Source organism: Triticum aestivum, chromosome 5B (assembly GCF_018294505.1).
Source record: "Triticum aestivum cultivar Chinese Spring chromosome 5B, IWGSC CS RefSeq v2.1, whole genome shotgun sequence".
NCBI classification, from domain to species: Eukaryota; Viridiplantae; Streptophyta; class Magnoliopsida; order Poales; family Poaceae; genus Triticum; species Triticum aestivum.
In genome coordinates, this window is record NC_057807.1 from 341,706,618 (window position 1) to 341,729,359 (window position 22,742).

At 44.7% G+C, this 22,742-nt stretch overlaps 1 protein-coding gene across 1 annotated transcript; it reads right to left on the bottom strand.

Annotated features, from left to right (window-relative positions):
- Positions 1-1,958: 1,958 nt before the first annotated feature.
- Positions 1,959-15,084, bottom strand: LOC123116086 (probable LRR receptor-like protein kinase At1g51890). Its single transcript, XM_044537089.1, has 12 exons — positions 15,009-15,084; positions 14,317-14,857; positions 8,911-9,380; positions 6,910-7,048; positions 6,752-6,823; positions 6,311-6,388; positions 6,033-6,190; positions 5,672-5,934; positions 5,410-5,536; positions 3,529-3,597; positions 3,232-3,421; positions 1,959-2,727 (listed from the first exon to the last, which is right to left on the bottom strand). The coding sequence occupies exons 1-12, from the start codon at positions 15,082-15,084 to the stop codon at positions 2,334-2,336; spliced, it is 2,577 nt and encodes an 858-aa protein (XP_044393024.1). The 3' UTR covers positions 1,959-2,333.
- Between the last annotated feature and the right edge of the window lie 7,658 nt (positions 15,085-22,742).

Here is a 22,742-nt window from a genome sequence, read left to right on the forward strand (position 1 = left end):
TTTAACCTCTCGACAATAGGGTCGGTTGGAATTTCCGGTTCACATACCTCCTACATAAAAATTTCTATGTCAACTTGATGGGCATAATTTGTCATAAACACGAAATGCAACAACTAGTTTTAAAAGAGAATATACCACATCCGAATCATAACAAGGACGAGGGCTGACGGGGACGGATATCAAAACCATGGCACTATGTATAAGAAACAACGTACGGGTAAGATAATTATACGAGTAACTATATATCCAAATCACACAAACATCAATTTGGTAATGTAAAACATTCATGAACAAGAGCCTCACCACAAGGTGGTGCCGGCGACGGGATGGTGCGGGCGATCGACGGTGGTTACGACGGAGATTTAGAAGGCACTAAGTAAACCACACCTACATATGCAAACTAAGTGTTATTTTTGACCTCAAATTGCATATAAATCAAATACTAGCAAATATAATTCCTCCCAAATTAATCACTATACAAAGCATTGCAAGAGCTAATCTAGCAATGAGAGTTGAAAGGACAAAGTTGCTAACCTTTGTGATTATTTGAATGGATGGGGGCCTTCAAATCTTGACAAATTTTGGGCAAAATTTGTGAGGAGCTCGAGGAAGAGAGGGAAAGAACAGAGGAAGTGAGGGGAAATGAGAAGAACAGAGTGGCTCGGGTGGACGAAGGGTTTATGTACGTTGACCTTTAGTACCGGTTCGTGCCACGAACCGGTACTAAAGGTGTTGGACGGGCCCTAGACTGACAACACCCTGCCACCACTCTCTTTAGCACCGGTTCGTGAAACGAACCGGTGCTAAAGGTTAGCCACGAACCGGTACTAATGAGAACGACCGGCTAGCCGTTGGAACCGGCACTAATGGACACATTAGTGCCGGCTCAAAATCAAACCGGCACTAATGTGTCTCAGATTTGCCCCTTTTTCTACTAGTGCTTGCCTTATTCTTGCCGGTGAAGAAGCCCATGGTGGCTAGGTTGTCGCCGATGGGGGAGCAGAAGGGTGGCTAGATGGGGACGGGAGGCTGGAAGAGGATGAGGATGCCCCTCCCCCCCCCCCCCCCCCCCCCCCCCCCCCCCCGCCCCTGCATGCTCGGATTAAACAAGGCTGCGGCCACCATGTGAGACGCGGGAGGTAGCTGACCGGCCACCATGTGAGAACACGACGGACACCGAGAGAACACGATGCATTTCAGACCCAAATTTGGGCCGAAAATGGATCCCACGGAAGCGAAGAGGACGTGTTTTAGGAACGGATCGACGCGTTGAGCCAGCACTTTTTTTCCGCCGTGATCCAAACAGAAGGCGGCGGACCAAATAGGTCGCCGCGTTGGAGTTGCTCTTAATGCCTCAACTTGCTGAGCAAGCGATGAACTCTTGCCATTTTGATTTGCTGGTTATACTCCCGAGACCTCATAACTAAGCAAGTTGTGTCTCTTCATCGTTGTAAATATTTAATGAAAACTTAGTTCGAAGGTTGCCACAAAAAACAGATTCTCCGTTTTATGTTGAAGGTGCAGGTTCATTCGTAGTGATCTGAACCAAAGAAAACAGGTTGCTTCCTAGGTGGGTGCGTTGACATATTTAAACAATACTAAAAAATATTACTAGTAATATTGATGTTACTGTACAAGGGCTGTCAACAGAATGACAGCCTACAATAATATTTTTCAACCAATACAAATGCAACAACTTGTAGTCACAAAACTCAAAATGAACAAAATGCTACTTCCTCCGTCCGGAAATACTTGTCATCAAAATTAATAAAAGGAAATGTGTGTAGATGCATTTTAGTTTTAGATACATCTTTTTTTTATTCATTTTAATGAAAGTATTTTCGGATGGAGGGAGTACGTGCTCGCGAAAGCAGCAGATCAAAGCAAAAAACAGTACTGCATTTGAAAGGTAGCAACACTGAAGCAAGTTAATGGATCACCACATTCCCAACTGATTCGACTACTAACCAAGCCGTAGGTTGTTATATTACAATCATATATTGGGAATTAGCTCCACACCTGTTCACAGCTCACCCACCTTATTGCGTGCAAACATATGGTCAAATTTCACATATCACAACACAAGATAAATATTAGCTTGCCCTAGCATTACATATACTTCCTCCACCCGAAAATATTTGTCATCAAAATGAATAAAAGGTGATGTATCCAGATGTATAATAGTTCTAGATATATCCCTTTTTGTCCATTTTGATGACAAGTACTTTTGGACCGAGTGAGTAGTTCAGAATAAACCGTTGTAATAAAGACCTTGCAATCCCATAAAAAGAGACTAGAGACCCATCAACGATGTGAAGAAACACATCAGTGATTCATCTTGCCGATGGACCGAACGCCGACATCGGAGCAGCAGTTGTACTGGTGATGCTTCCCCTGGCACTACTGTCCTCACGACCTTCCTCCAACGCAAGGCTCTCTTTCAGCTGCGCCACAACGGTGGCCATTGTTGGCCTTCGGACAGCAGCATCCGCTGTGCACGCCATGGCGGTGTCGACCAGTTTCCACATGGAGTTGACATCATATTCACCTCCAAGATGGGCATCAGCCACGGTGGTGATGTTGCCAGTGGCAATCTTTTGCTTCACACGCTGAACGATGTGGCCATGGCCCGCCAATACTGGAGGCTCACCGGTTGCTACCTCAAGTAGAACAACCCCGAAGCTATACACATCGCTGCTCTCAGTGAGCCAGCCAGTGTGATAGTACCTGAAAAACAACAGGTTAACCTCATGGGTTGCAGGTCAACTGGGGATGTACATGCAGCCGTACTAAGTGTAGCACTGCTATATGGCTACGAAGAGGACACTTATTTATTACCTTTTAACTATAATACCCCCCCCCCCCCCCCCCCCCCCCCGAAAAAACCCACATCTTAGTAAACCTAATTTGGATTAAAGCAACAATGCCATCTGTGAGGAACAGGTACGTAATTTTATAATATAGTCCCTTCGTTTTTTTAGTTCGCATATGAGAATTGGTCAAAGTCAAACTTTGTAAAGTTTGACTCGCTTTGTAGGAAAAGATATCAACATTCACGATATGAAATTAACATTATCAAATGAATGATGAAATTAATTTTCATGACATATAACTTTAGTATTGTAGATGATGATATTTTTTTCTATAATGTTAGTCAAACTTTCTAAAGTTTGACTTTGACCAAATCTTATATGCAGACTAAAAAAAGGAGGAAGTAGAAAAAAGACATACTCGGGGTCCATGTATCCTGCTGTCCCAGCCGCATTAGTTGATATGTGGGTCTGCATGTCGCTAAGATAGGTCTTGCATAGTCCAAAATCAGCTATTTTAGCCTTTAGATTTTGACCTAGGAGAATGTTGTTGGTTTTCACATCCCGGTGGATTATTGGCAAGCTACATCCCTTATGAAGATAATCCAGGCCTACACATATCATAGCAAGTCCTTCAAAACTTGACTGAACAGAAGTGCAAACCATCTATAACACATTCACTTGAGAGAGCTATATATATCTTTCCATTACACTATACCTTGTGCTGCTTCGAGCATGACTCGTACACGTATCGCCCAGCTCAAGGGTTCACCAACACCATTTTTCCCTTCATACATGAGCATGGTAACAGTTAGAGCAGAATTGTATCAACAGTTTTACATGTCAATGTTCATATATTTATGCAATATTTCTTTGTTCGCAATTCCTTTACACAGTCTTCTGTGTAGGAAAATTGAATAAAATAGATGCATTAAGGTTGTAACTTTGTCAGCCAACAGTTAGCAAAATGGATTTGTTTTTGGATGAGAAAAAGCAATATAAGAAAACATTAGAGAATCTCTAACCGAACTCATAATAGGGCTTAACTTCTCAAAAGATCGCATCCAGCCGAACTCCTATTTGTGTTAAATCGATGTTCAAGATTCTTAGGAGAACCATCCAAGCTTTCAAATCTGAGTATTTGTCGCAACAACGTCGACAGGAGCTCTAACGTCCTCCGTCCGTCAACTGTTCAGCGAATAGCCTATGTGATTTTTTTTCTTTATTCAATGTTTTCTTTCATTTTTGCAATCAAATTCATCATTGAAGATTGCAATTAGTAGATGAAGAGGTTAAGGGATATGTTCTTCAACAACTCTTCATCCAAGCAAGAGGAAGAGGAGGATGATTTTGAGATGGCCATTGTCGGGACAGTTCACGAGGATATGAAGAGGCCAATACTAGGATGACAGTTTAGCCATTTGTATGTCAATCGTGATAGGGCAGAAGGCCATGCCAAACTTGTCAAGGATTACTTTGCGCCCAATGCAACATATCCAGAGAAATGTTTTCGGCGGAGATTTTGAATGCACTGAAGTCTATTCAACACCACTGAAAAAACTTGTTGAGGATCATGATCCCTTGTCTAAACTTAGAAGGAGTGCATCGGGAGAAATAAGTGTGAGTCAATTGATGAAGTGTGTCGTGGCTCTTCTACTGCTTCCTTTGGGTGTTCGGCCGACGCCATTGATGAGTATGTCCGCATTGAGGAAGATACAATCCTGGAGGTGGTTCGAAGATTCACACAAGCCGTGATTGAGGACGGCGGGCCGGAGTACTCAAGGGCACCTAGTGATGAAGACATGCATAGAGAGACTCCTGGGTTGATTAAAGAACGAGGATGGGTAGGGGTGCTTGGATCAATTGATTGCATGCACTGGACATGGAGGAATTGTCATGCGGAATGGAAAGGTCAGTACAATGGGCATTCCAAAAAATCCAGCCATCATTCTTGAGTCTGTTAGATCAGAGGACCAATGTAGTCACCATTCATTCTTTGGGTTGCATGACTGTCATAATGAACTGAATGCTTCAAGAAGCGAGGCAGCTTCAAGATGATCTTGTTGAGCGGTTGTGGACACTTTATAACCTTGATTGTTGTGCTTTTATCATGCTTTCTTTAGATTATTACTTCACTCGGACCCTATTGTGTGTTTGAATCTGAATAATTAAAATTCTAAACTTTTAATTTATAGTGTTCTTGAATTGCGTGAACCTAAATATCAAGTTTGGACTTAATATATGTGCATATCTAGTTGAAATAGAGTATGTAAACCAAAAGATAGAAGAATTAGCAAAGAAATTTTCTAGGGGCTTAAGCTCGGAACACTACTTTTTAACTCCTTAAATTTGAGGAGTTAAGAATTGAGGAGGCATTTGAGGGGCTAGATTATAGGTGTTTTGCTAGAGATACCCTTACTAGCTGTTACTGATGATTACAAGAACTTCAAAGGAATAGACAACCTCAAACGATTTTAGATAAATAAATTGAAGGCACTCAAGATATATATGCCTTAAGTTCAAACAATGCATATATATTTTGTATGGAATTTTAAGGCAGCAACAAATTTTCTACCACTTAGTTTGCTAACGGACAAACCTCTCAGATGATCACAAAGATTGCCCTCGGACATGTACTCATAAACAAGTGCCAAATGTTCCTTCTCGCAGCAGTAACCAACCAAAGAAACTAGATTCCTGTGATGCACCTTTGTCAAGCTATTGACCTATATATGTAACGAGACATAGCACAAAGGAAAAAATATCTTAGTTTGCGCATGTAAGCTTACTGTGATAGAAAATAGTTACTTGGCAAACTTTCATTTCAATTAAAAAAAATTATGAACCAGGGGAAGAAGTACCTCTGCTAAGAACTCGTCAAGACCATGCGACGATGATTCAGAACGAATCTTGACAGCAACTTCAGTATTGTCTTCTAAGCGGCCGTAGTATACGAGCCCAAAACCTCCTTTACCAATGGACCGTTGGAATTTATTTGTAAACTTCTCGAGCTCCCTGTATGTGAATCGTCGATTCTCGGTATTTTGCAGGTGATCACCCTGAATTTTTGTACTTCCAAGGGCACTCTCAAGTTCTTGCTCTCTAGGAGCATCCTGTACGGAAACTGGATGCCCAAATGCCAGTTATATTACAAAAATATTGAATATAGTAAACCTTAATAATCAATGGATGTAGTGTTATTAAAAGAAAAGAGCAACGCACATTTAGGCTTTCTCTTCCCTCTCCAGATAAAATATGAAAGAACAAGTACAACCACTACCAGCAAGGGAACCACTATTGAAATACTTATTATAACTGTTCTATTTTTTGATGGAGTCGAACTTATTGTTTTGTTGCACATATCTTCACCAGACTCGTACCTAAAAACAGTGAAATCACATCAGACAACCAATTCAGTGTTACTTTAGTACAACAAGCAATCTTAAGTAGTCAGCTTCCTAAAGATCACAAAAACTGAACCTGGGGAAGAAAATCCAAACCTTAAAACGAGCGATCCTGCATTCACTTTACAAAGGGAATATGGAATTGGTCCATTCAGAGTGTTGCCAGATAAATCTCTGCAGAAAGTGATATGTGCTAGTTTAGAAACTCAACAATGCTCTTAGTATCGTAAACATTGCAACTAAATCTATCCAAGAATTCCAAACAGAAGTCATCTTAAGTAGATCATGTTGGTTTTCTGCACTCATCACTATAGGTAGAAAGGGATCCAAATTCATGATAAATGGAAATGTCAGATAAGAGTTGTATGGATTGTCGATAAGGAAAATATTTGTGCACTTTTATACGCTTCCCCACCGTCCACTAATTATCTATCAGGATGGAGTGCTTAGTAGTGGAAACATGTTGGTTATGAAGAAGCCTAACTTTTCTGTAAGAAATATGTATATACATAGTTATACACATTATCTAATACTTACAGAAATTGGAGTTCTGTGAGAAGTGTGAAGTTATCAGATACCAACCCACTCATGTTATTATTGGACAAGTCTCTGCATGAAGATTAACATTCCAACATATGAGGGAAAGCTTGCATATTAGCACACGAAACATGAATAACCACCAAAATAATACTTACAGAGATATTATCCTCGTCGTGTTATCAGTTACATCGCTACACTTAACGCCATTCCACCGATATTTTGCTGGAAAACATGGATCACCCATCCAATTTTTCTTTACTCCATACTCTTGTTTGATAGCCATCATTGCTTCAACTACCATCGCAAAGTGAAAAAAAGGACTAAAATTTTGATCATCCATGTGAAGAATTGTTTGATCACCGAATACAAACAACGCAATTTGATGATGGTTCGTTAGGTCAACTACATCCAGATTTTATTTTATTTTACAAAACTCGGACACATGCATCAAGAAAGTATAGGTCTAGGAAAAAATTAAGATCCCCACAGAAACTTCGACAGAACATTTTGAGTGCCCCACCGCGCCTCATCGACTTTATGCACATTTCAGTGTGAACTAACAATATTGTTGCATGCTTTTCCAAGACGTTCGGATGGGGTCTCATTTTCCTATGTGCACTGGGTGCACAAACGAACACATGTCTTTCGTTACCACTTTGTCCTCACTCATGCGCATCCGCGAACAAACTTTTCGGCCACTCCTCATCAAATTACCCGAGGCCAATCATGCTTAACTTGGAGGTACTTTGGAGATTAGCTTCCAGAAAAGAAGGTGCATCTTGTTGATATCAGTGGTCCATCAAGGTCTAGATGTCACACCTGCCGTATCGGAAAGTGATATAGAAGCAAGTTTGGATAATGTTAGGCTACTCACTGGTCGTAATATAAAAATGTAAGGGTAACATTAGGCTACTTGGTCATCGGTAGCCAACTTACGATAGCATTAGACCAACTAACATCATGGAAGGTGAAGCTAGCAGGGGGTTGTTTCTCGTAGCACTAAAGTCCACAAAAAAATCGTCAAAACATGTTGTTATGTGGTCAAGTTTTGCAGAGCTCGTCACCACAGGTCCAATGGTGAAATCGAACCTTAATTCCAATATGCGTTTGAGAGTTACAACATTTACAAAATATAAAGAACACTGTTAAATCAGATGAAATCATCATGTGCATGTGGATGAATCAAAATGTCCACACCGTGCATGTGTTCGTTGGCTATGCATAGAGACTAGTTTCCCTTTTCAAGTGTCCATGTAATAAGATAAGTAGAACTTTTTCCTTTTCTTTTATGGGTATGTGCTTGAATGTCCTAATTAGCAAATGGTTGCTTTCTTGACATGTCCATACTTTCATTGTAATCCAAAACAAAAAAACAGCGACACTAAAAAGAATATTTGCGAAACTTTCCTTCAGATCCGTACATTTATTGGTAAATTATTTTTGTTAATTTCCCATGCCTAGATATACATTGAAAATGAAATGTCAATTAATTAGTATCAACTAATCGTACACTCTCTCCAAAGAAATGGTAAACAAATTCAGAAACAAAGTTCAGCTCAAGGAAGATCTTATGCCGTTGGAGCAAAACATTTGAATAGTTTGAAACAATGGATTGGTGCTCATCTATGATGCTAGTATGTTAAGAATTATGTTTAATAGATGATCTCATGATCCCAAGAACAGGAATTGGTTGAGCTATTATTTATCATTTTTCAGTGGCAGTCTTTGTTGTAAATATTGTACTTTTTTGTTTCTTATTAATGACTAAATACTGTAGAACAATTTTTCTACAGTCTGTGGTTAAAAAAAAGTACACTGCCCTAAATATGATGTTCTATGCGCTAACACATTTTTTTGATAAAATGACATTTTTATCATCTCAAAATATGGCGTCAAAGGGATAAACCGACACAATTAAGAAAAACATTCTATTCCAACCTTTTTATTTCTACATTTTAATAAAAGACTATGAAAACACATATTATTTTGGAAAAATTAGTGATGGTGAAGCTAAAGAGGTGAAAAGTAGAGTAGTGTACCAATCGGTTGATCGGAGTAAACAATATGTTTTCGAGAAGGAACCAATGCCCAACATTGTCTAGAATGACGACAAGCGAGTTAAGTAGGGAACTATAGGTAGAGGGGAGTTATCTCACAGTCTTTGAAGAATGTCCTCGGAGTGTCGTGGGGGATGTGTGTGTATCCCTCATATGCATTGATCATCGGAGGCATCATGGATGTATTGGTGGCTGCAAGAGTGAAATTGTACTCGCCGCCCGTAGTCTTATACCATTTAGAACTACGCACATGATCAGCTACCAGGTATGGGGGGCTGTAATTCGTGTACCAGTCCTCGTTGTTCATGTATATGTTGAATCGCCGACGTTGGGTGTTTTGGATGTCGGCGAAATGGAAGATGAACTTAAACTCCAATGATGTTTTGTATGATATCCATGTATTGACATATAGCACCGTGGCATTGTTGATAGGAGCTACGGCTGTCTGAAGAACCAGACTGGGCACCGCGAAGACGTTGTCCTGCTCGATGGTGTCTTTGGTGGAAAGCTTTGCCCATGACAACCTGGTTCTCGAACTCCAGTAGCGGTCGTAAGGATCCTCAGGAAACCTTCATGGAAATGAAAACCCATCAGTGAGACAATGGAGTGATTTTTTTTGCGTTTGTGAGATTTATTACAGTGTATGAAACGTAAAATAGTTCTGCATTAATTATTACAGCTTTAACGGAACTTGTGCTGTCAGAATCTGCTACTACCTTCATCCAAATATATAAGATCCAATACGTATTTTACGGTTGACTTTGATCATTGACAAGATTATATATGAGATGTATAATATAAATAATAGGTCAGTGTAAACTCATTTTAAGTACGAATTTGATGGTTTATGTATCATTCACATCATATATTTTTGGTGTAACTGATGACCGAAGGCAACCTCAAAAGACATATTATGCCCTATATATTTAGATGGAGGGAGTTCATCGTCTCTGGTCAGAAAGGCATGCGATATCCCTTTTTTTGCAGGTGACATGTGTTATCCTCAGTAATAATTTTACCAAGATAACATGAGTTGTATGTCCCCAAAATATAACACTAGAACTTCAAATGTTTCATTTTAAATGATATATTACTAGTGCCGAATGGTGTTATTAAGACACCCTATCACACTCGCTTTGCAAAAATTGTGTGTGATGTACACATCGTACACACCTTTTAGCCGAAACGTGTGCAATGTGTTAAAAAGAATGTGCGATGTCGCAATATTACACACAGGTCAGAAACGCAACAATGTGTGATGCGCTGCACACAATTTTCACAACAAATGTGTGTATGATGTCTTGCACACAATTTTTATGGAAAACGTGTGCGCGATGTGACCTATCATTGCACATGGTTTAAAAATGTAACCATGTGTGATGCATTGCACACGATTCTTGCAAAAAAATGTGTTTGCGATGTAGCCTATTATCACACACCTTTTAAAAATTCAACCATGTGTGATACATTGCACACGGTTTTTGCAAAAACAATGTGTACGATGTATTCTATTGTTGCACATAATTTTAGGAAATCAACAGTCTGCCATAAGAAGCACACAATTTTGCAAGCATATGTGAGGCCTTACAAAAGTTTTTTTTTTCGAGAAAATTGGTTTTCGTGATATGTTTGAAAGCAAATTTTTCCTTCATCACTTGACATTGTTTTTGTTTTCTTCTAAACTCAACATACAACCTAACATCCTTCATGTCCAAAGTTGGTACTTTTTGGGGCTTATTTTCTATATTTAAGCCATTAAGTGCATTTCTAAGCTTTAGATTGATATAAGTCAAATTTGAACTACGGGTACATGAAAAGATGCACAAAAATGATTTAGAAAAATCATATTTAGGGTCTTTAGTATATTTTTGTGCCTTGTACAAGACAATAAAACAAATTTTACAGATCTATGGGGCAAAAGTCAACCACACACATGGAGTTTACTCGTTTTAAAATTTTAGAAAATGTAAATAAAGTATGAAAAATATGAAACTTGGCATGGTGTATATGATATGACCTCAGTATTCTGTTGTAAAAACTCGAGAAGGTTTCACAAAAGTTTTGATGTACACTCTTTAGAAACCAAACCGATACCTCGTGGTTTCGAGGGTGAATGCGTCAAGTTTGTAGACAAATTGACATTTCCTTCATCATTTGACCTTAAACTTTTATCTACACTAAACATAACCATAGAACCCTCTATGTTCAGATTTGGAAATTTTAAAAGCTCATTTACTATATTTAAATCATCAAGTGCACTTCTTGGCATTTAATGGATATAATTCATATTTTCACTACGATTACATGAAACTGCACAAAAATGGTTTGTAAACTTATATTTGGGATCTTGAGAATATTTATATGACTTATACAAGAAATGGAAAATAGATTCAAAGATCTCTATGGTTAGAGTCAACCACAAACATGGAGTTTATTGGTTTTTAATTCTAGAAATATAAATGAAGTCCCAAAAACATGAACTTGGTATGGTGTCATGATATGACCTCGGTGTGGTAAAAGTTTGAGAAGATTTCACAAACTTTGATGTACACTCTTTAGAAATCAAGCTATCTCCTAGGACGAATTGTGACTTCCATAGTGAATGTGTCAAGTTTGAAGGCGAATTGACATTTCATTCATTGTTTGACCTTGAATTTTTTTGTACATTCAACATACACTATAGAATCCTTCATGTTCAAATTTGGCAATTTTCAGATCTCATTTACTATATTTAAGTCATTAAGTGTGTTTCTAGGCATTTAATCAATATAACTCAAATTTGAACCACGAGTGCATGTAAAAATGGACAAAAATTGTTTGAAAAATCATATTTAGGTTTGAGTATAATTGTATGCCTTATGAAAGAAATGAAAAGTATGTATAGTTGATGAAAAAAGGGCAACATATAGTACTCCTACGCGAAACGAAAAATTGCGCGTTTCCGGTAGGTACCGGCAACCAGCTAGCCTATCAACTGGTGACACTTCATACCATATATTAACTCTTGTGTTGTATAAAAGGTTCTCATTGTTTAAGAAATATTGGTATTTCAGTAGTTGGTCCACCACCATAGTACTACTTTTGTCAGTCTAGCAGTCCTGGAGTACTACTTTTTGTCAGAGAAGGAGGTGCATGCATCAGTCATTTCTCTCTCCCTTGCAAACAAATCCATAGACTTTATTTCATATTAGTAAATTAAAAACACTAATATATTTTGAACCATAAGTTCGTATTTGAACTAATTTATATATTTAAATTCTTGACGCCAAGACCTTTAAAACTAGACCAATCTTGGATACATTTCAAACACATTTAAATTTCAACATTTCACATTTGGTGTGTGGACTAACACATTTCACTTCAGAACATGTGAAACAAGCCAATAACATATTTTAGAATTGTGAAATAATAACTACATAAATTGTAATTGTAATATACGATTGTAAAACTGATTATTTGAAAATGTGAACAATGAATTTCACTTTTTGTGCTTACTATTTCACAATTTAGAACCAACATTTCACTTTCCACTCGCTTCTTTCGAAAAAATAAGACCTATTTCAATTGCACATTTCTCAAATAACCTATTTCACTCTTTTGTAATAAATTGTTTCAGATTTTCAAATAATCTGTTTCACAATGATATATTATAATTTCACTTTTTATGGTTACTAGTTCACAATTCAGAACCTACATTTCACTTTACACTGGCTTGTTTCACAAAAAACGTATATTTTCAGCTGTACATTTCTCACATAAACTATTTCACTATTTTGAAATAAATTGTTTCACATTTTAGAATAATCAGTTTCACAAATGATACATTATAATTCACTTTCTGTGGTTGCTATTTCATAATTCAGAAGCTATATTTTTCTTTTCACCGGCTTGTGTCATAAAAAGCACATCTATTTCAGTTGATCATTTTTTAAATAACATATTTCACTCTTTTGAAATAAAACTATTACACATTTTCAAATAATCAGTTTCACAAGTTGACATTTCAGTTTCATATTTTTTTTTCACTTTCAAAAACCAATATTTCACTTCCGCTGTCTTGCTTCACAAAAAACACATTTTTCAAGTGAAATAGGTTTGTTTCACATACAAAATGTGTGAAACATTGAAATTTAAACGTGTTTAAAATATATCCAAAATTTTTATTTTCAAATAATCTCTTTCACAATGATATATTATAATTTCACTTTTTGTGGTTACTATTTCATAACTCAGAACCTACATCTCACTTTACACCGGCTTGTTTCACAAAAACATATATTTCAACTGCACATTTCTAAGATAAACTATTTCACTATTTGAAATAAAGTGTTTCACATTTTATTATAATCAGTTTCACAAATGATACATTATAATTCACTTTCTATGGTTGCTATTTCAAAATTCAGAAGCTATATATTTCTTTTCACTGGCTTGTTTCATAAAAAGCACATCTATTTCAGTTGCTCATTTTTTAAATAACATATTTCACTCTTTTGAAATAAAACTATTATACATTTCCAAGTAATCAGTTTCACAAGTTGACATTTCGGTTTCATAATTTTTTTCACTTTCAAAAACCAATATTTCACTTTCGCTGTCTTGTTTCACAAAAAACATATCTTTTAAGTGAAATAGGTTTGTTTCACATACGAAATGTGAAATGTTGAAATTTCAACGTGTTTGAAATATATTCAAAAATTTTATTTTCAAATAATCTGTTTCACAATGATATATTATAATTTCACATTTTGTGGTTACTACTTCATAATGCATAAACTACGTTTCCATTTACACTGGCTTGTGTCACAGAAAAACATATATTTCAACTACACATTTCTCAGATAAACTATTTCACTATTTTGAAAAAACATATTTCACTCTTTTCAAATTAAACTATTACATATTTTCAAATAATCAGTTCCACAAGTTGACATTTCAGTTTCAATTTTTTTTCACTTTCAAAACCAATATTTCAGTTCTGTTGTCTTGTTTCACAAAAAACACATTTTTCAAGTGAAATAGGTTTGCTTCACATACGAAATGTGAAACGTTAAATTTAAATGTGTTGCAAATATATCCAAAATTGGTTTACTTCTCAAGGTCTTGGCGCTAGGAGTTCAAATATATAAATTATTTCACAAACAAACTTATGTTTTAAAATATATAAATGTTCTAAATTGGTCAAGATGAAAAAATGTCTATGAATTTATTTGCAAGAGAGAGAGAGAAGAGACAGATGCATATGTGTGTGAAAAAAGACAGAGAGAGTGAAGTATCAGATACATGCATGCGAGGTAAGGACAAAAGGAGTGGGCCAATAGCTGTATTTGATCTAGTATTTATTTTGTATAGCAAAATGAGATGAATAATTGCTCCTCATGGACCGCATCTTAAAGCAGCTGTTGAGTGGTGAGATGGTTGCCGGCGCATGCCGGAACCGCGAAAAAGACTTTGCGTACTCCTAAGTAGCATTAGATTAGAAGAAAGCCAGAGTTTCATACATACCGAGTAAAGTTTCCCCCTGTGTTTATCCTTTGATACGTGGACATGGACTCATCGATGGTGACGTCCGGGTAAAGCGAGGCACTGAGCGGCCTCAGCTCCACCGTGCTGACGAACGGCGTACCACTGCCGGTGTTCACCAGGCACACCGGCACCCAGCTCGCCCAGGCGACGAAGATCGCCTCGGACCACGAGTAGCGGTCGTCGGTCGTGTTTCCGACCGACATCGTATCCCAGTAGTTGGTGCCAAGGTGTAGGTCGAAATCGACCGTCTTGCCGTCGTAGTTCCCGTGGAAGAACAACATCCGGACAAGGTACTTGGCGCCGCTCTTGGTTGGGAGCGTGTAACAGTTTCGTAGGCCGGACGGGAAACTCCTGAGCGTGCGGAGGTCCTCGTTTGTGTCAGTAGTATCGAGCTCGGCGGCTACCCTGTGGTTCTCCCCGCCGTCGACGTACGGACCGTCGGAGACGTAAGCGATATCTGTGTACGTGTCCCTGCGGCCGCTGAATTTGGCATCCAGGCCGCAATCGATGCTCAAGAAACCTGATTGTTGATGGCACAAATTACACAACCAGGATGAAAAGAGTTAGAATACGATCAAAAGCCGGGTATTTGGATTTATAATAATAATGAAATATCTACAGAACGTTTTAGTATATGGATCTGATCCATGCACTTGAGTTGAGGAATCAACCTTCTTGCTGACCGGCGACATGAACTGCGGTGGCTGCCATTACGAATGCACCGAAGAAAACCCACAACGGCCCCATTGAGCTAGAGAGAGTAAACAACTCAGTTCATCAATGGCGCTGAGAACTGGGATATGCCTCACGTATATATATTGCGCGCCAACTTGAGATGGGAGTCGTATGTTTGATGCTTCCATCAGCATTGCTACATTACTTGCTAAATATCCAATTAATGCCTTGCAAGCTGGATAACACAAAGCAGACTATTCAAAACTGTTGAGTATATTGAGTACGTGTATATTTGTGTGTAGGGCCGTTTTCTCTGTATAGTTGAGGTTGTGGCCCACCTCTGTACTTATATATACGTGTCTGGTGCACCGATCAATACATCACGATTGCACAGCCCACATCTTGTCCTTCTACATGGTATATATCGCAGCACGATCCTAAAACCCTAAGCCGCCGCCGCCGCGCCTCTACGCGCCGCCGCCGCCGCCGCTACTCCCCGCCGCCGCCACCGTCCTCTCGGTCGCCGTCGCCGCCGCTGGTCGCCGCCGCCTCTCCCCACCACCTCGCCTTCCGCCGCCGCCGCCGATGGCCACCAGCTTCCGCCCACGCCCTCTCTCCCGAACCCTAACCTCCCACCCGCGCCGCAACCCGCACCACCCCAGCCCTCCTCCCACCCGCGCCGCCACACCTCCCAACCCGCGCCGCGTCCCAAACCTTAACCCTAGCCATGAGCTCCTCCTCCTCCACCGTCTCAAACTCGTTCGCCGGTCCCGATGTCACCCTCGTCCGCGACCTCAACATCCATGAGCTTGTCCCGGTGAAGCTTGATCAAAACACCGCGTCCTACTCCGCTTGGAAGCGGTATTTTTTGCTTGTGTTCCGTGAGTACCTCCTGCACGGCCACGTGGACGGCACCGTGGACTCGGCGCTCATGATCAACGATGAGGAGTGGATGATCCTCGACGCCACCATCATCCGCTGGTTCTACCTCACCATCTCCAGCGACCTCTTCCACACTGTGGTGGATGACGACGACGACGCCTACGCGGTCTGGACCAAGCTCAACGGCCTCTTCACCGACAACCGGCTGCAGCGCAAGGTCCTTCTCCACGGCGAGTTCTACGGGTGCCAGCAGCTTGACTCGTCCATTGATGAATTTTGCATGCGCCTCAAGAAGCTTGCCGATGAGCTCCGTGATCTCAGGGAGACGATCGGCGACGAGCTCCTCATCAGCACCCTCACCGCCGGCCTCAACGAGGATTTTGGGAACGCCGCCTCCAACCTTACCCTCATCCCGGAGCCTACCTTCGCTAAGGTGGTCGCGTACCTCAAGTTGAAGGAGCGCCGGATGCGGATGGCGCGGACTCGCGCGACCCACACCGCCCTCGTCGCTGGCACCCGCGGGGGTCAAGCCCCGCCACCGCCGCGCCCGACGCCGCCACAGCTGGCGGCGCCCGCCTTCCCTCCAGGTTTCCCGCCCGCCTCGGCCGCTCCCTTCCCGCCGCCCCAGCCGGCGGCAAATGCGGGGGAGGGGTCGTCGCGGCGGCCGTCGCGGCGGCCGCAAGCAGGGGGCGCAGGCGCTCAGGGAGGAGCACCCCGCCCGCCGCAGCAGGCTTATCAGCCGGCCCCATGGTATGCCGGCCAGAACCCATGGACCGGCGTTGTGCACGCCTACTCCATGCTGGTTCCTCGGGCCCCTGCCCCAGGCATTCTCGGCGCCTGGCCACCGTCACACCAGGAGTTCTACACCGCGCCGCAGCCCTATGAGGCGCCCTATGCGGCGCCCTACGCGGCGCCCTACGGCCAGCAGCCGCAGCCAGGTGGGCTGCCGCTACTGCCCCTGATGGCCCCGCCGCAGCCTCTCCCGCCAGCGCCGTGGGACCCGGCCCTTCTGGCGGCTCATCACACCGCCCCTTCCCCGTCCAGCTACACCGGCGGCGGCGACTGGTACATGGACACCGGAGCCATCGCTCACATGGCGGCTTATCCCGGTAACCTCCACACCTCCTATCCTGTCATACTTCCAACCGCATCACCGTCGGTGACGGCTCTTCTCTTCCTATCACCCACATAGGTCATGCATATTTTCCGTCTAACTCCACTCCAATATCCATGTCTAATGTCTTAGTTTCTCCTGAACTTATTAGAAATCTTGTTTCTGTTCATTCTCTTACACGTGAAAATCCTGTTACCGTTGAATTTGACGAATGTGGTTTTTCTGTTAAGGACGCTCGCACGCGGATGGTGCTCCACCGATGTGACAGCCCCGACGAGCTCTACCTGGTTCACTCCGCCACCTCCACCACTTCCGCCGCCCCTGTCGCTCTCGCCACCGGAGTGGATCTTTGGCACGCTCGCTTGGGTCATCCTAATCCTGCCACCCTTCGCCGTATACTTTGGAGTTTTTCTTTCACGTGTAATAAGAACGAGGATCACTCGTGTCATGCATGTCGCCTCGGCAAACATGCTCGTCTCCCGTTTAGGGCTTCTTCTCATGTTGCATCGTACCCGTTTGAGTTAATTCATAGTGATGTTTGGACCTCTCCTGTTGCCAGTAATACAGGCTTTCTTTATTATCTTGTCATACTTGATGATTTCTCGCATTATGTGTGGACCTTCCCGTTGCGCCGTAAGTCGGACGTTATATCCACTCTCGCCGCCTTCTACTCCTATGTTCTCACGCAGTTTGGTCGTCCCATTCTCGCGTTGCAGCCAGATAACGGGAAGGAGTTCGACAACCTCGTTGTTCGTACTCTCCTCACCACACATGGCACGACTTTTCGTCTTACTTGCCCGTACACCTCGCAGCATAACGGTCGCCATGAGCGTATCCTTCGCACTCTCAATGACTGTGTTCGGACTCTTCTCTTTCATGCCAATGTGCCTCCGCGCTTTTGGCCTGACGCTCTCGCCACCGCTTCCCTCCTCATCAACATTCGTCCATGTCGTACTCGTGAGAACTTTGCACCTCATCACCTTCTCTTCGGTGCACCACCCTCTTATGATGAGCTTCGCATCTTTGGCTGCCTTTGCTACCCTAGCATCGCCTCTACTGCGCCTCATAAGCTTGCACCCCGCTCCCTCGCCTGCATCTTTCTTGGCTACCCACCTAACACTAAGGACTACCGCTGCTATGATCCCGTCTCCCATCGTGTTTTCACCTCCTGACATGTTTACTTTGATGAGATGGTATTTCCGTTTCAGCAGCAGGTACCCCTTGTTGCCTCGTCACCGCCGGCCACCGGCGGCCCTTCGGCGACTTTGTCAGGTGGACGGCCCCGTTCGGCCCATGGACCGCCTCTGGGCTTTGGCGGTCCTCGCGCCCTCACGCCAGCGCCTGCATACTCGACCTCCTCGGCTGACCTCGATGGCGCGGCTTGCGCTCCCCCTTCACCCGCCGCTCCCGACTCGGGCGCTGCGGGATCGGGCGTTGCTGGCTCGGCCGCCCCATCGGCCGCCTCGACGCTGGCCGCCTCGCCGGCCCCGACGCCGGCCACCTCACCGGCCCTGACGCCGGACCCCTCACCGGCCGCCTTGCCGGTGGCTCCGATGGCGCCGACTGGCCCTGTTACACGGGCTCATACCGGTGTTCATCGTCCGAGCCTCCAGTACTCGAGCGATGAGTATGTCCTCGCCGCCTCCACCGCGGAGCCGTCTCCTCTTCCCGCGTCCGCTCGCGCAGCCCTCCGTGATCCTCACTGGCTTGCGGCGATGTAGGAAGAGTTCGACGCTCTTCAGCAGAACCGTACCTGGACACTGGTTCCCTGGCCTCCTCGCGCCAACGTCATCACCGGCAAGTGGGTCTTTCACCATAAGACCCGCTTGGATGGTACTCTTGAGCGCTACAAGGCTCGCTGGGTGGTTCGTGGTTTCCATCAGCACGCTGGAGTGGACTTCACTGAGATGTTTGCCCCGGTTGTAAAACCGGGCACGATCCGCACCGTCCTCCAGCTCGCAGTGTCCCGAGGCTGGCCTGTTCATCAGATGGATGTCTCCAACGCCTTTCTCCATGACCATCTTGAGGAGCAGGTGTATTGTGAGAAACCCACCGGTTTCGTCGACGCCTCACTTCCTGGCCATGTGTGTCTGATGTCCCGCTCTCTCTACGGGCTCAAGCAAGCACCCCGCGCCTGGTACCAGCGGATCGCCAGGTTTCTTCAGACACTGGGCTTCAGCGTCACTCGCTCGGACGCCTTATTGTTTGTCTATCGCCATGGTGACACGATTGCATATTTGCTCCTTTACATCGACGACATCATCCTAACGGCCTCCTCCGCAGCTCTTCTTCAGCAGATTACTCTCCGGCTGCATGACAAGTTTGCCATCAAGGACTTGGGTGCTCTACATTATTTCCTTGGCATTGAGGTCGTTCGGCGCCCGGACGGTTTCTTTCTTCATCAGCAGAAGTATGCGCACGAGCTTATTGAGCGTGCTGGCATGCTCAACTGTCACCCTGTTGCTACTCATGTTGACACGAAGGCCAAGGTTTCTGCTCTTGAGGCCTCGCCAGCGTCGGATGCTCCTTTCTACCGGTCTATCATCGGTGCTCTTCAGTATTTGACTCTCACCAGACCGGATCTTCAGTATGCTGTTCAGCAGGTGTGTCTCCACATGCATGCCCCTCGTGACTCCCATTGGACTCTCGTGAAGCAGATCCTCCGTTACATCCGCGGCATGATGACCCTCGGGCTGACACTCATGGCGTCCACTTCTCTGGAGATGATGGCCTACTCCGATGCGGACTGGGCTGGTTGCCCAGATACTTGTCGGTCCACCTCTGGCTACTGCGTCTACCTCAGTCCTTCACTCGTCTCGTGGTCGTCCAAGAGACAACCCACGGTTTCGCGCTCCAGTGCGGAGGCTGAGTACCGAGCCATGGCCAACGCTGTTGCTGAGTGCACCTGGCTACAACAGTTACTTCAGGAGCTGCATCATGACGTCTCCCAGGCTACGGTTGTCTACTGTGACAACGTTTCTGCGGTGTACCTCTCCGCCAACCCCGTTCGTCATCGCCGGACTAAACACATTGAGCTGGACATTCATTTTGTGCGCGAGCAGGTGGCTCTTGGACGCATTCAAGTTCTCCATGTGCCGACTGCACAACAGTTCACCGATGTGATGACGAAGGGACTGCCGACTTCCACCTTCGAGGAGTTTCGTTCCAGTCTTTGTGTCACTGGCGCCGCTTCGACTGCGGGGGGGGGGGGGTGTTGAGTATATTTAGTACATGTATATTTGTGTGTAGGGCGCACCTCATGTTTCCTCTGTGTAGTTGAGGTTGTGGCCCACCTCTGTACTTATATATACGTGCCTGGTGCACTGATCAATACATCGCGATTGCACATCCCACATTTTGTCCTTCTACAAAAACCACAAGTTCTTCCAAGCTTTGGCTACATGCGACACACTCATTCGTCTGCTATTGTTATATGTTAGTGACATTTGCAAGTAATTTTATTGAGACTTGTTATGTGGCAAACACAACAACCATCCCAGACATTTTCAAATAATCTCACTTTAGGAGGGAGGTTAGTTGACTTTGACATCCTAGTTGTGCCTTGGCGCCGTCCTCTGTAAAAAAATGGGATAAAAAATGCTGGTTTTCGAAATATTCTGGCACCACCAAAATTCCAGTTATTTCGGTTTTCAGATTAAAAAAATGACTAAAATGTCTGGTTGACTTGCAAAAATCCTACCATAGTTTGAGGACATTTGCAAAAAAAAAGAACACTCAAATTCATGCCACTAAAGGAAAAACATATGTTGCAATTGCCTTGTATTTCTCCATAAGTTACCGAAAAAGGCTTTCGCCCCGCTTTATATATAAAGCACCGATCATCAAGCATCCAGTATAAACACACGCCACCGTAACACAAGCACACACCCACAACAGGATACATAGGCGCTGAGCGCAGCAACACCACCCCTAGCACTACCACAACGAGGAGATGAAGCTACATATGACGGACCATGAGCTCCAAGGCGGCGCCTTCAGGAAGGACACGACACCGGAGTGCTGCCACTGCCCGATCCGAGGATAAGAGTTCCCCTTGGAGCCGCATGCCGGGCAGTGAGAACCGCGACAATGCCTTCAAGAAGGGAACGGTCTTCGCCGCCGCTGGTCCGTCCGAAGATAGAACAAGTTTTCACCTCGGCCAACACCCACTGCCACCGACCGCCACACCCCGGCCACCACGCCGCCCACACGGCCATGGTGACTGGGCAGTACCAAGGCACGGACTCCGCCCAAGAGCACCGCGCTACCACCACCAGGGCCGCCACCCCGGCATCCACGGCCTTGACACCACCTCACCCGAGACCCGCCGCACCCCAGCAAAAGAGACGAGCAGAAAGGTCCCACCTTTCGCACCCCTAGGCGACCCGCAACGACGAGACCCAATAGGTTGGCCAAAACTGGCATCCACCGATCCATCCTCCTGCCCCGGGCACGAGACAAGCTCGGTCCTGCAGCACAGAGAGGGGGACGAGGTCAATCCTGCTGCACCGTGCGCGAGACAAGCTCGGTACTGCAGCACCGGGCGCGAGACAAGCGGTTGACCGCGACTGGGAGAGGACCAACCCTTTGATGGGAGTCGCGCGCGGGCACCGAGGAGATGGGTCGAGGATCGAGACGGTCTGAACGCATATGAGCCGATGCCGGAGAAGCCGTCTGCTGTCGCGAGCAGAACCGTCGAGCCACCGTGAAGCCGGCACGCCGCCGGGAGGCCACCACCGCCGGACCTCCCCACGCCGCCGCCCATGGCCGGAGCAGTGGCCATGCCCGGCCGATGCCCTACCCGCGTCGCCCGGCGAGCTCCAAGCGCCAGAGCTACCGGTCACGCACCACCGGTGCCACGGGCCGTCGGCCAACCCCCAACGCCAGATCTGGTCGGATCCAGTAAGAGACCGGCCGGCCCCGCCGCCACCACCAACCAGAGCCACCTCCACCCCCGCACCCCGCCGTCGAGTCCAATCGCTGCGCCGCGACCACACCGACAACCAGCGCCACCACCAAAGCTGCCCCCACCTCGAGGACCAGCCGGAGCACCACCAACCCAAGCCAGCCACCGCCACCGAGGGCAGCCACGCGCCACCCAAGACGCCGACGACCAGATCTGGCCGCGCTAGGTCAAGGGCCGCGGGCATCATGGGCACGCCCGCGTGTGAGACGTCTCCAACATATCTATAATTTTTGATTGTTCCATGCTATTATATTACTCGTTTTGGATGTTTATGGGCTTTACTTTACACTTTTACATCATTTCTAGGACTAACCTACTAATCGTAGGCCCAGCCCGTATTGTTGTTTTTTTGCCTATTTTAGTGTTTCGAAGAAAAGGAATATCAAACGGAGTCCAAACAGAATGAAACCTTTGGGAGCGTGATTTTTGTAACAAACGTGATCCAGAGGACTTGGAGTGCAAGTCAAGAAGCTGCCGACGCGGCCACGAGGGTGGAGGGCCCCCCCCCACGAGGGTGGAGGCCCCCCCTACTGGGCGCACCCCCCTATCTCATGGGCCCCTCGGGCATCCACCGACGTACTTCTTCCTCCTATATATACCTACGTACCCCGAAAACATCAGGGGAGACGACGAAAAGCTATTTCCACCACCGTAACCTTCTGTATCCGCGAGATCCCATCTTGGAGCCTTCGCCAGTGCTCTGTCAGAGGGGGAACCGACCACGGAGGGCTTCTACATCAACACCATATCCCCTCCGATGAGTTGTGA

Excerpts from the sequence above, each read along its gene's own strand:
- LOC123116086 (XM_044537089.1), bottom strand. The coding sequence starts at position 15,084 with ATGGGGCCGTTGTGGGTTTTCTTCGGTGCATTCGTAATGGCAGCCACC. Across the intron at positions 14,858-15,008 it reads TGTCGCCGGTCAGCAAGAAG|GTTTCTTGAGCATCGATTGC; the intron begins GTTGATTCCTCA and ends ATCAACAATCAG. Across the intron at positions 5,537-5,671 it reads TTGACGAGTTCTTAGCAGAG|GTCAATAGCTTGACAAAGGT; the intron begins GTACTTCTTCCC and ends TTACATATATAG.